General features: G+C 38.7%; 3 protein-coding genes across 3 annotated transcripts in view; 1 reads left to right on the plus strand and 2 right to left on the minus strand.

Moving 5' to 3' along the window:
- Positions 1–604, minus strand: part of LOC108253087 — a 4,124-nt gene extending 3,520 nt beyond the window's left edge. The window contains exon 1 of the mRNA XM_017446404.2: positions 548–604. Within this exon, the coding sequence (XP_017301893.2) occupies positions 548–604 (57 nt within the window). The remainder of the gene's footprint in view (positions 1–547) is intronic.
- A 2,120-nt stretch (positions 605–2,724) lies between these two features.
- LOC108253086 lies at positions 2,725–11,296 on the minus strand. The gene is made up of 4 exons (XM_017446400.1): positions 11,063–11,296; positions 10,472–10,644; positions 10,117–10,215; positions 2,725–2,844 (listed from the first exon to the last, which is right to left on the minus strand). The coding sequence occupies exons 1-4, from the start codon at positions 11,229–11,231 to the stop codon at positions 2,725–2,727; spliced, it is 561 nt and encodes a 186-aa protein (XP_017301889.1). The 5' UTR covers positions 11,232–11,296.
- LOC103513141 (ragulator complex protein LAMTOR2) lies at positions 7,632–13,068 on the plus strand. Its single transcript, XM_017446402.2, has 3 exons — positions 7,632–7,649; positions 11,753–11,915; positions 12,718–13,068. The coding sequence occupies exons 2-3, from the start codon at positions 11,757–11,759 to the stop codon at positions 12,865–12,867; spliced, it is 309 nt and encodes a 102-aa protein (XP_017301891.1). The 5' UTR covers positions 7,632–7,649; positions 11,753–11,756; the 3' UTR covers positions 12,868–13,068.
- The last annotated feature ends 924 nt before the right edge of the window (positions 13,069–13,992 follow it).

Genomic DNA, 13,992 nt, shown 5'->3' on the forward strand with positions numbered 1-13,992 from the left:
AAGAAGAAGAGGAGGAGAAGCAGAAGAAATCGAAAATCAAGAAGCAGAGTAACTAAAAGGAGCGAACGAGGAAACTAGTTCTTACAGACTGGACAGGGATTATACATAGCATCAACCTAAAAGGAACAAAGGTTAGTCCTTACAAACCGTATACTTCATCTTGACAGGCTCATCCGTACACAGATAGACAGATAATCCGTTTATGTATTATAATAGACCTGATTCGGACGAGGGGATACACAGAAAAATCGTTATAATACGTCCGAATTCGTCAACCGAAACCGTTCTCAAAACACACCCCGAGTCACATACGGGTAAGAACTACAGAATATTACTTCCAAGATAAGATATGTATCCAGTCCCAACAGGTTGAATCCCGTGGGCTCCCGGGCGTCCTCTGGTTCGCATTCTCAACCGGCCCGGGCGTTTTTGAGGGGTTGAGTCGTCCCCCCCGCACCGGCCACATTACATTAATATTATATTAACAATAAAATAATACTCTCTTCGAATCGGTTCGTACTACTGCGTAATCACGCTAAACGGACACCTGTCGAGACGTCGACTGTGTTCCACGCACTTTATGAGCTTTAAGTGCAGAAGCCATGTGGGGTTTCGCATCTATCCACACTAAAAGGCAAAGTAAAAAAAAAATCCGGCCCGGGAAGGCGCCGCTACGCGAAAGAAAGAGGAGGAGAAGAAGAAGAAAGAGGAGGAGAAGAAGAAGAAAGAGGAGGAGAAGAAGAAAGAGGAGGAGGAGAAGAAGAAGAAAGAGGAGGAGAAGAAGAAGAAGAAAGAGGAGGAGAAGAAGAAGAAAGAAGAAGAGGAGGAGAAGAAGAAGAAAGACGAGGAGGAGAAGAAGAAAGAGGAGGAGGAGAAGAAGAAGAAAGACGAGGAGGAGAAGAAGAAAGAGGAGGAGGAGAAGAAGAAGAAGAAAGAGGAGGAGAAGAAGAAAGAAGAGGAGAAGAAGAAGAAAGAGGAGGAGGAGAAGGAGAAGAAGAAAGAGGAGGAGGAGAAGAAGGAGAAGAAGAAAGAGGAGGAGGAGGAGAAGAAGAAGAAGAAAGAGGAGGAGAAGAAGAAGAAGAAGAAGAAGAAGAAGAAGAAAGAGAAGGAGGAGGAGAAGAAGAAGAAGAAGAAGAAGAAGAAAGAGAAGGAGGAGGAGAAGAAGAAGACAAGACGACGACGACAAACTACATTGACAAAGAATGGAGGAAAATTCCGTTAGATCTGCTCAAGTATTAAGAAGCAAATGTCACAACTATTGGAAATGATGACAGAATGAGGAAAAACCTAAGGAAGGAATGCCAAAGAATACCTTACCTTAACGTAGACAAAGAACAAAGGAAAAAGTATGAAATTATGTCACAAGATAGAAAATTCATCACAACTACCCACTAAAAGGTATTAATGACAATAATAAAATGACAGATAACACAACAAAATCAGATGGCAAAATCATTAAGGTTTCTACATTAAATTCTAGACGTAACCAAAATTTCTGATAGATCCCTTTGTCATGCAAAAATCACAAGTTTGCCAAATTTCAAGTCAATCGGCCTAGTGAGTAGGTAATAGTGACTCAAAAGTCATTTCCAAAGTATGAAATTATGTCACAAGATAGAAAATAGGTACATCACAACTACCCACTAAGGTATTAATGACAATAATAAAATGACAGGTAACACAATAAAATTAGATGGCAAAATCATTAAGGTTTCTACATTAATCTAGAATTCTAGAGTAACCAAAATTTCTGATAGGATATCCCTCATGCAAAAATCACAAGTTTGCCGAATTTCAAGTCAATCGGCCCAGTAATAGTGACTCAAAAGTCATTTCCAAGATTTGATCCATACCACACAAACAGAGATATCTCAAATAAACGTACATAGGTATGTAAACAATTTCCAAGTAGATAAAAAGTAGAATGAAATATCTCTTATAGGTACCACACAAACAGAGATATCTCAAATAAACGTACAAAGGTATGTAAACAATTTCCAAGTAGATAAAAAGTAGAATGAAATATCTCTTTGGAAGCTGAACAAGAACTTCTATGTGACAAGTACTTATTTGTGCGTTAAACTGTAACGTATGTGACGTCACTAGAGATGAGATGAAGAAGAGATGACATGAAAAGATGACAGAACAATAACATGGCTGAGGTCCTATCTGATTCTTGGTTCAGGAAATCTGAGGGGTGATCAAACTTTGCCAACCGAGGGCATTGACCTGATAAACCGATATATGAAAACAAACATAGGAGATAGGTGGGTTGTTATGCCAATAGACACAGCCAGGCTAGTTAGCTTGAAGGGTAGCACGCCTTGTAAGCGCTTTAATTTCTTTAATTCTGGACCTTTTTATTGGATCAATTCGAAAAAATCAACCAATTATAGAGGAAGTTTAGCATACTAGGTAGGTTGAAATGATAAACATATACTTCTTCAAGTTTAGCATAATTAGCAAGAAAGGCAGCACGTCTGCCTTGTAAGCCTTAGTTCTTTCGAATCCCGCGCGGGCGATGTTTATCCTAAACCATAAGATTCGTTGTTGGAACGCCTGGCTTTCTCCTATCTTGTCTTCTCCCTTCGCTTTCGGGACGATCCTTAGGAGTTACAGTTGCCTCTATCAAGCTGTGTCCACACATAATCGACGCCGTCGATAAACCGTCGATCGATTGTCGGGGTGAATCTATGTTGTCGAGGCAGTGTGGACGGTTTCAGTCTACGTCTGTCCACGGCGTCGACTATGTGTGAACACCGCTTCAAACATGCTGATAGATTCTGACGTGACTTTATGAAGATTCACCTTTGAAAAGAACACCAGTACACCAGTAACTTCCAACTGTGAAGAGAACAAGGTATAAGTTACTGGTGTTCTTTTTTTCCAGAGCTGCAAACCTCGATTTTCTTCGCCCTCCCGTAAACCTTCTCCCGTGGGACCACACTTTGGACACCTCCCTGGTATTCCCGGATTGTTCAGATCAGTGATCATCAGGACAACGTTTAAAAAGATTGATTGTGCAACAACTACTCAACTAATATTTTCTCCAGTATTTTTTGCAAGTCTAATAACAAAATACATAATACTAATACCTAATTGTTGTGACTTCAAAATATTGCAAGCTGCTTTCAGGAAAGGGGTCAATGTTCTGCATGAAATCCCAATGTCCTGCCTTACAAAACCGTTATATCTGCCCTAGTAGTCCCTCCACGCGGCATCCCGGGGCGATACGGGCTTTTCCCTCAACCTAGTCAATTTACTACTTTGAAATTTACTTTACCATTGAAGTTCTCATTCATAACTCTGGGGTGTTGGCTAATCTCACGTAAGGTAAGTTATTTATAAGGTATTTAGTGTTCTTTCAATCATGACTGCAGAAGTGCAGCAAAACCAACCATCTGAACTTAAGACAATTTAAGACGTTCATACACTTCATACCTTCTCTAGGCATGTCTATTAATAGTCATTCTACTATTTTTTGTTATGAATAGTGCTGGCTAGAATACGAATTATTTATGGTAACAGGTTCTAAAGATTCTTAGGTGTCCTTGGACTGGACCGAAACATTCTTCTTTCTTCATACCCTACTTCTTGCTTTACTTAAATAGTGCTGGCTAGAATACGAATTATGTATGGTAACAGGTTCTAAAGATTCTTAGGTGTCCTTGGACTGGACCGAAACATTCTTCTTTCTTCATACCCTACTTCTTGCTTTACTTTTCAGTTTATTTTTATTATTGATTTGATTTTACTTTCATGTAATGATTTAAAATCAAGACTAGAGCCCGTTCTCCCATTATTCCTTTAAGTCACCTAACTCACCCATCCATTTATTGGCCTTGCTCGGCGTAGCCTATCATAGGTGACGCTAAAACCGGTCTTAAATGATCGACTGAAGTGTTATCTAAAACTTTCTCGCTTTGAGTTCATAGGTCGTCGCGACACTTCTTCTACTGATTCTTTGTCTTCTTATGCTTCTTTTTACTTGCAATATACTAAACTACTATTATCTCGATACCTACAATATACATATTAATCTCGTCTTTTTTCCTTTTCTTCTTCTTCTTCTTCTTCTTCTTCTTCTTCTTCTTCTTCTTCTTCTTCCACCTCCTTTCTCCTGGTTGGCTCGCTGTTAAGCAGAGGTTTGTATGCAGGTATGTCTGTTTGGATTAAGTTGTAGGTAAAGACTCGTATTTCAGAGATCCCGGGGTCACACTCAGGCCAACTTGTGTTGAACCTCTCTCTGAGTTGAAACTTTTACTACACTCGACTAACTTTTTTTAATGGTTCTTTTTGCACAATGCACAAAAACGTTACCTATAGGTAGTAGGTGTATACTGTACATAATTATGTAGGTATAGCTATAATTACTACCTTGCCCATTGATTACTGATTCGTTATTGCTCTTACCTAGAAAATACAGTCGAACCTGTCAAGTGGGAATCCAAGGGACCGGCAATTTTTTTTTTCCACGTATCCAGGTTTCCCACTTAGACACGTTCGACTGTAATAGATGGTAAATGGAGCAGTTGCAAATGGGAAAATAATATTAATAAAAGGTCGATTCCTACGTAAAAAGTTGTGAAAAATCCAAATATGAGGTCGAAACTCCGAAAAAGTAACTTTAAAAGGTCGAAAATTCTTTGCAATGATGTACTTTCCAAGTGTTTGAGGTAAGGTTGAATTTTGCACTGTCTGACCATGACCGAGAATTCTCTCAGATGTCAGATGTGTTTTGAGTAGGTTGCCAGCCTAGTTAGATCGGTTGGTAGCGCGTCTGCCTTGTAAGCGCTAAGCCGCGGGTTCGATCCCCTATGACGTCATCGCCTACGGGAGCGTATGTCGTGACGTCAAAGTTTACGATCTACCGGTATTTTTTTAATCGATTTATCTCGGTATCTAGAAGTCGTAGAAGAAAAAGAAAAATTTCGTTGGTCCTCATTTTTCCTGCTCTATGACTTTGAAACATTCATCACATCCAAGCAAGCGCAAACTGATCTATTATCATTCTTCACTATTCCCTGACCTAGGTAAGCCTACTCATTAGGTGATCTATTGCGGTGATTAGTAATAGTTTATTGTCATTTGTTTGGTATATGCAACGCAGATCGAATGTTGTGGGAAGTCAACTCTGTGTGACCTTCACATGCGACCTTCAATGTCAATGTAGACGACATGACGTGGAAAAAATTGTCTCAAATATTGCATAGGATTCGCTTTGCAGGAATAATATATTAGGTATGGTATAGGTGGCAGGTAAAGTACCAGACCTTATTTAGCTGCCAACTATCAAATAAGAACAAAAAGGCAGTGTTTCACCGCTTTTTTTATGCGTAACAATGAAACAATATTTAATTAAAAAAATAATCTCTTCTCTCAATAAGACGAACTATGTTGGCATCAGAAATGACATTAGTGCAATTTCAAAGTATCATTAAACTCCTTTAATATCTCGCATTATGACTTTTATGACACATTTGCAATTTTGCCAATGATGTACGTTTCGAGTGTTTGAGGTAAGGTTGAATTTTGCACTGTCCTGACCATGACCGAAGAATTCTCTCAGATGTCAGATGTGGTTTTGAGTAGGTTGCCAGCCCTAGTTAGAATCGGTTGGTAGCGCGTCGCTGCTTGTAAGCCGCTAAGCGCGGGTTCGATCCCCCGCCCGGGGCGGATTTTATCCTGAACGGATAACGTTCGGTCTCGGAACGGCTGGCTTTTTCCTGTCTTCTTTCTCTCTTCGATTTCGGGATGATAAGATCTTAGCAGTAAGGTACAGTTCCCTCTATCAAACCTCTGTCTTCCTTCTCTCTTCGATTTCAGGACAATAAGACCTTAAGAGTTACAGTTCCCACTATCTAACTTCTTGGGAAAAAAAAAAATGCCATAGTGCTGACAATTTTTACTGCAGGAGTAGGAACACCTTTGCATGAGCTTCTACAAACACCTCCGAAGGCTATTCATATCAAATTCTCATACCTAGGTACACTCTAAATTGGACTTGTTGTTAAGAAGATCCATTGGTTAATAGAATGGCTAAATTGATGTGTAGGAGTCAAGAATTAGTGAAATCTTGGTAATAGGTGGCAGGTAAATAAGACTTATTTAGCTGCCACCTATCAAATAAGAACAAAAAGCAGTGTTTCACCGCTTTTTTGATGCGTAACAATGAAACAATAATATAATTTAAAAATAATCTCTTCTCTCATAGACGAACTATGTTGGCATCAGAAATGACATTAGTGCAATTTCAAGTATCATTAAACTCTTTAATATCTCGCATTATGACTTTATGACACATTTGCAATTTTGCAATGATGTACTTTCCGAGTGTTTGAGGTAAGGTTGAATTTTGCACTGTCTGACCATGACCGAGAATTCTCTCAGATGTCAGATGTGTTTTGAGTAGGTTGCCAGCATTCATTGATGCATTCCTAAAGGTTGATACTATTTTGTCACCTACTTTACTTTCTTTGTTGTGAAGTTCTTTAACCTCTGATGCTCTTTAAAGTGTGTTTGGCAGGTTGTTGTAAGATTGGTAGTCCGTCTAACTTCTTCTCCTACACCTACTCCTGGTTTCTTAATCTTGTCTTTCTCCATTTCTTCTTTTTTCTTCTTCTTCTTCTCCTCCTCCTCCTCCTCCTCCTCTTCCTCCTCCTTCTTCTTCTTCTTCTTCTTCTTCTCATCCTCGTCATTCTCTTTAGATCAGCACAAAAGATCATATTGATCTTATTGGAGACCAACCAACATTTCGTTTTGGCGCAAATATGCCAATTACCTACCTACATGCCCTTCCTACCTCAGCCCTCACTATTTGGAGAACGAAACTGTCTTCTCTTTGAGTTACACTACTCTTCCGGGTAAGAAGGACCTTTTTGAATATTTTTTTGAGCGTTTAAAGTCACTGTAATTTTATTTATTGAAGACTTTACTTTCATAGATGTTTCATTTTACATACTTACACTACGTAGGTACTCTTTCTTGGGCCATTCATAGACTCCATACTCTCCATAGAGATCTTAGACCAGAAGGATGTAAATCTTCTATGAGCAGAGTGTACCATCGCCAATGATTTATGTTAATGTAATAATGTCTGTGGCTTGACAAGCTGATGGCAGGCTGGCACATTCTCAGTTTAACGGTCCTCAGCCAGACGATCAATGTATTTTAAGCCGTATTTTATTATCCCTCTCCGTGGCACTATCGCCAAGGAGATATGAATTTTCAACTTTAGCACCCTGACTCCCAAAGCATATTCCATGGTGTTTACCCATAGAAACTCCTGTATTACATTTACCTTAACATGATAGACAGACTTTTCAATTCTTGGAATTTTTTTCGTCAAGAAATAGCAAAATTTCAATCAGAGTCCTTCTTTCAGTTAACCATTGAAAATACATAGGTGGCCCGTGGCAGCAAGTGTGGTAACGCCATCACACCCAAAGAGTGAAAATTCACCTCTGTGCTGCCTCTTTGGGCACAAAGAGAGAAAGAGACATAATAAAACACGGCTCTACCTCGCTTATAGCTTGAGTACCTATTGAGTTACGTCTCAACGGGGGAAAAGGATGAAGAAAAAAAAAATGCAGTTCTGAGAGATAAGACAAACACATTAATGTAGTCTCATTATAAATCGGATAAATCCGGTAAGTACCTACCTACCTAACGACGTAACTCGGTTGGTTTGTCACAGAGCTCACAAAGAATTCGCTCCTTTTATTAACATCTTTTCGAAATATTTGATCCAAATAACCCGATATAAATCCAGTTAGCCGTAGGTAGGTGTAAGTCACATGTCCCGTGTGCTGATTTGTTACTGATAAGAGTGATAAAGATAAGCGACGAAAAGGCCCGTGGCGCAGTATGTCTATGTGTGTTTGTCTAATGTCCTAATTATTTGTTGGAAACAGACTTTAAGAAATAAATAGGTACACATAGAAAAATGATAAATACATATCATATAGAAAAAGTAAAAATGAAAAGAATAGACCCCTAAATGGTCCAAAAGCTCCAGAAAAACTGGCAGTAAGCAGACTCAAGCCACAAAGTAGCAATCGCGAGTTCCTGGTAGAATCGGACCAGAAAGGCCGGAAATGTTTTTTTTTTTTTTTTTTTTTTTTTTTTTTTCATCTCGAAGCTCAACTGCACAACTACCTAGTTAAAGAGAAGATCTAAAAAGCATTCAAAAGTCCCTATCTATCACTTACCAAAGATGTCAAAAAATCCACACTACTGAGCCTCTTCGGATGGAGGGCTGCAAAAGAAAGCTGTCACAAAAACTGCACACAAATCTACACCCACAAGAACATCGCGACGAAAAATAAAAATCTCCGAAAAAATATATTATACTGTTCAGTCGAAAGTAACTCGACGAGATCTCCTCACAAACTAAAACTAAACGTGAACAGTTGAACACAAATACACAAAACGAAGTTATCAAGTTAGCGAAGCGATAAAGAGTTAGGTAGGTACCTCCGCGAGAGTTACGAGTAATGAAACAATAAAGCGCAAAACTGACTTAACTGGAAGAGAAGAAGAAGAAGAAAAGGATGAAGGAGGGGAAGAAAAAAGAAAAGAAGACAAAGAAGAAGAAAGAGGAGGAGGAGAAGAAGAATAGGACAAAGAAAGATGAAGATGAAAAGGAGAAGAAGGAAGAGGACGAAAAAGAAGACGAAGAAAAGTCGGAGGAAGAAGAAGAAGAAAAAAAAGGAGGAGAAGAGGAAGAAGAAGACAAAGAAGAAAGAGGAGGAGCAGTGGAAGAACAAGCAGGAAAATAATAAGAAAAGGAGGAGGAGAATAGGACGAACAAGAAGAATAGAAGGAGGAGGCGAAGAGGACAAAGAAGAAGACAAGGAGGAAGAGGAGGAGAATAGAAAGAAGAAGAGAAAGAGAAATCAGAAGAAGAAGAAAGAGAAAAGAATTAGGAGGAGAAGAAGAGGAAGAAGAAAAGAAGGAGGAGGGGGAGAAGAAGATGAAGAAGGAGAGAGAATAGGAAGAAGAAGAGACACTAGATACTGGGAGAGAAAGAAAAAGAAAAGAGGACGAAGAAGAAAAGGAAAGGGGGGGGAGAAGAAGGAGGAGGAGGAAAAGAAGATGACAACGAAAAGAAAAGGGAGAAAAATTAGTACCTAGAAGTAAAAAAAAAGAAATCACGAAATGGATTTAATGGAAAAAACAAAAAACAAGATATGAAACTTTACAGCAACGATAGTCGGTCGCACTGATAAAGGCGAAAGGAAACAAAAAAAGAAGTTTCTCAAACAAGAAAGAACTTATGGAAAATGAAAGAAAAGCACGCACGTTCCTTATCTACGTGATTAGGTACTTGATAGGGGATAACACAGTGGAATTTGTGAAATTGGATGGTGTGGAAACTTCATTACTTTGTAGACCAGAGAGAAGTGGAATTTATTGGGAAAACTAATTTGAATTTCCAACAAAAATAAATTATTTTTCCATGGATTTATACCTTCTTTCCTCTTTAGATTCCTTCATTTTCCCTTCATTCAACCATTACCCCGGCCTAGTTAGCTAGGATGAGTGTTGTGCTTCTGCCTTGTGAGCGCTGGGTCGCGGTTTCGATTCCCGCCGGGAACGAACTTTATTCTACACGGATAACGTTTGTTGCAGGAATGGCTAGTTTTCTCCTATTCTGTCCTGCTTTTATTTCGGGAAGATACGACTTCTGTTGTTAAGACTCCCTCAAATCCTTGAAAAAAAAAAAATAATAAAAAAAAAAAACGACGGTTATTGTCTCGCAATCGAAGCAAGGTGGACATGATAGGAGAATGCCAGCCGATCCGAGAAAGAAATTTATCTGTTTAGGATAAAGTTCTCCAGGGGCGGGAATCGAACCCACGACCTAGCGCTTATACGGCAGACGCGCTACCAACCAAGCTAACAAGGCTGGCAATTTATGCTTTCTTTTGCTGAGGTCTGAGGTAAAGGTACTAGATAACCCAGCAATATAACAATATAAAAATCGTATCATACATTTTCTGATATGGCTTTAATGGGACATGTAAAGTTTTTCCAAGGTTTTTCTCTGTAATATTGTAAATCTGAAACTTTATTTCGTGTTAAGTTAGATATAGACAGCAAAAGCTGGCTTACCCGATGTCTCGGCATATTCTTCAGACAGAACTTATCCTTCTTCTGTTCACTCATAGAATCGCGAAAGAATGTGGATAGCCAATGATGCGTCGGTTGATCCTGGAATGGGAAATTGCACATTTATTTATTTTAATTTATTTTGCGTGTTCTCCATGGAAGTAGCAGCATTTTTCCTAACCCCCTAGTATATTATTTTAATTATTTATTTACTTTTTGATCTCAAGTATTCAAACTAACGATCTCCTGATTACCCAGTCAAGGGGACACCAAAGAGGAACCCGTTGAAAAAATTGCCATGGAAAAGAGAAAAAAAAATTGTCCACGGTGAGTATCGAACCCAAGACCTTCTGCTTACTTGAAATCCTTTCAGTCGATACGTATAGGTGCCAAACTCTGGCGTGTCTTCACCATATAACGTCACGTAACCGTGTGTCTGATAGTCTTTCCATATGAACGGATACACATCGCAGTACTGAGCGCGGGAACCCATGCGACGTCGGGTGTCGGGTAATTCAAGCTCTGTGAAACCTGGAATATAGACGATTATACATTGTGAGCTAAAGAAAAGTTCTGAGTTCAATTCTCGGCTGAGACTATTTTTTCGTCGCCTCAGTTCTTAGATTCAATCAACAGAATCCTTCAAAATCTATCTTAACAATCATGTTTTTCTTAACAATCACAAGCTTACTTACCAAAATTTTCTTTGAAAATAAAAATTTGTGCTCGTTTTTCGATTGCAAATACCTACATACCTATTTCAACAGGTTACTTTCTGGTGTTCTCATGTTGACCCAGCACCTAAATGGGAAGTATTATGTCTCTTCTCGCCCATCTGATGAGGGACATACTACGGGATGGGCATGCTACGACACAGACCACATACGTCAAATGTAGCAGTGGTTCACATTTTTTTTCTTCAATTTCCAAAAGGGAAATACCCCCTTACCTGTCAGCATAGGTATAAGTGCCTGCGGTGTTCCATCGCCCACTATATTATATCCTTCCAATACTATAGCGTTCATACTCTTCAGTACCGTATATGATTTGGGCAGTTGCCGGATAAAGTTTAGCCGGGACATGGAATCGAACCCGAATATGAGCACGTTCAGCTTCATGGAGGCCTCGCTGGATTTGGACCAGTCTGCCTTCTCTTTGATTTCCTGATCGGTGCGGATACCTGAAGGTAAAAATAGACTGAAAGAATGAGACTGCTTAGACTGAAAGAATGAGACTGAAAAGTCTTTTATTCCCGCAGTCTAATGTAGGGAAAATTGAAAGGAATCGGAGACAATTTACGTAGCTTAGAAGATAGGGCCCTCAATCGAAAAATTAAATAAAAATATCAAGTTTTGCTGATAAAGAAACACCGAAAATCTTCCAATTCTCAAAAATCGCTATTTTTGAGAAATAGATTAGAATAGAATAGAATAGAATAAACCCTGTTTATACTGCTAGAATGAGACTGAAAAGTCCCTTTATGCCCCTTTTTCGCTTAGGTACTTCAGCAAATTAGTTCAAAGGCCTCGGGTATACTGTTTATAGTGGGTGGCCCAACGTCACAATTTTGGCCAAAAGCTGCATTTATTCAGGAAAGCACCAAATTTGGTATGGACCTTCATTGGGATTTCATTTACAGGTTAATGAGCTACGAAGGAACACTGCTGGCATACAGTGGACACAAAGACAACGATGGAACAGTCATTGCAGCCATCACAAGTAATATTTGGTCAGCTTTTGAGAAGAATGGACGGTCAGCTTTCAAAGAAGATAGCCTGCAAATGGTCCTGATGGAATGTAGTGTAAGTTTCCTTTCTGATATACTAGTCCAGAGATGACCAACTCATCAATAATGAGCTAGTGGTAGCTTGCAAAAGGAGAAACACTCTAATGGGAACCAAAGATTTACATAATATGTCATTACAGCGTAAATTTTTGGTTCAAAGACTAAAATTTAGCTTGCTGGTCTCTTGGTCATCTGAGTAGCCTTTGATCCATTGAAGGTTGGCAACCCCTGTACTAGTGCAACAAGTAGACCTGTCTTGTAAATGCTAGGTTGTGGGTTTGATTCTTCTGGGTGAACACTATCTTAAAGAGAAAGTCAGATGAAAAGAAGGTTCATTCACAGAACAGCTGGATTTCTCCTATCCTGTCCTCCATCTCTCTTAGATTTTAGGACAGTGGGTGGCCCAACGTCACAATTTTGGCCAAAAGCTGCATTTATTCAGGAAAGCACCAAATTTGGTATGGACCTTCATTGGGAAAATTCTTAAAAAAAAGTTTCCCTGTAATGAGACATTTGGGAGTTCTGTTAAGAGCTTTTTTTCAAAGTCCTACTGTTCACTAGTATCTTACAATTTAATTATTCACTAACGAGAAAGACCAGTTCAACAGCACACCTTTTAAAAAATATCATTATTACCTATTTATTTATGTTCTAGAATGGCAAAGTTGCAATCACCCAAGTAGCCAATGTTCTCCTGTGTTTGTACGCCAAAGAAAATGTCTGCTTTGGAATGTTACGGGCAAAGGCTGAAGCTCTCGCAACCTATTTAGAAGCCCTTTTTAAAAAATCTCATTATTATCTATTTATTTATGTTCTAGAATGGCAAAGTTGCAATCACCCAAGTAGCCAACGTTCTCCTGTGTTTGTACGCCAAAGAAAATGTCTGCTTTGGAATGTTACGGGCAAAGGCTGAAGCTCTCGCAACCTATTTAGAAGCCCCTCTCAAGCAAGTGGTCAACACATCCTGATGCATTAGATTCCTGTTGGGTGTCAGTGTCTATGTGTATATTCTATTGAATTATGTTATTCTGCTCGGGTATGCAGTTGTCAGGTTGGCTTTGCATAGCAAGTGAAAATATCTAAAGGCAGACCTGTCAGCCTACTTAGCTTGGAGGGTAGCATGTCTGCTTTGTAAATGCAGACATGGGGGTTTGATTCTCACCTGGCACAGAATTTATCCTAAACAGATAAGGTTCTTTCTTGGAACAGCTGGCTTTCTCCCATCCTGTCTCTCTTTGCTTTTGGGACAGTAAGACCTTAGCAGTTACAGTTTCCTCTAAACTTCCTCTTAAAAAAAAAAAAAAGCTTTGGAAAAAAGAAGTCCGATCATTGAGCAGACAGAAAAGTATACAAGAACATTCAGTTTCAACTGGAAATATTTTTTTTTTTTGTTTTTTACAAAATAAAATTTTTAAACGTTTATTTATCTCAATAAAAAATAATTTATTAATAAATACCTAGGTACCTAATTAAAAAAAAAATAAATAAATGTACAGATTTGATTATTTTTTTATTATTATTATTAAGATCGGAAGTAGATCACTATATCGCTAAAACTCAGTTTTGATCACTAAAAAACTTTCTTTACATTAAAGTGGGAGACGGTTAGACGACGGATTAACTCTTTTCTACGTGATAGTAGGCTTTCGCGATTTTTTGTTATTTATTTTTTCACACTTCGTTGAATAAAAGTGGTTGTAACATATGTTGTTCGGCTGTTATCGTGGAAAGTTCTCGTGGTCAAGGTGTACCTAGGACTTCAACTGTGCCAACGTGTACCAATCATGTGCCTACCCACTGGTGAGGCCGGTTAGCAGCGCAACGACCGATCGAACTTTTTTTTTTTTTTTCTTTTTTTTTTCAACTCGGTACATTCTGCATTATAATTGGTTCTGAAAAGGTAAAAGATATCTCCTTAAAAAAATGATATTATTTTTACTCATATACTCTGGAGATGGGAGTTTTTGGTGCTCATTGAGTGGTAAACCTTTTAAATCTTTAGATCACTAAAAATTTTTAAACTCACCTCTGGGGCCGTCTCGCAAACAAAGTAACGATGTTTTGTCTTTTGTGCCACTACTTTGGTGAGGGAA

Source organism: Diaphorina citri, unplaced genomic scaffold (assembly GCF_000475195.1).
Source record: "Diaphorina citri unplaced genomic scaffold, Diaci psyllid genome assembly version 1.1 scaffold1240, whole genome shotgun sequence".
Taxonomy (NCBI): Eukaryota; Metazoa; Arthropoda; class Insecta; order Hemiptera; family Psyllidae; genus Diaphorina; species Diaphorina citri.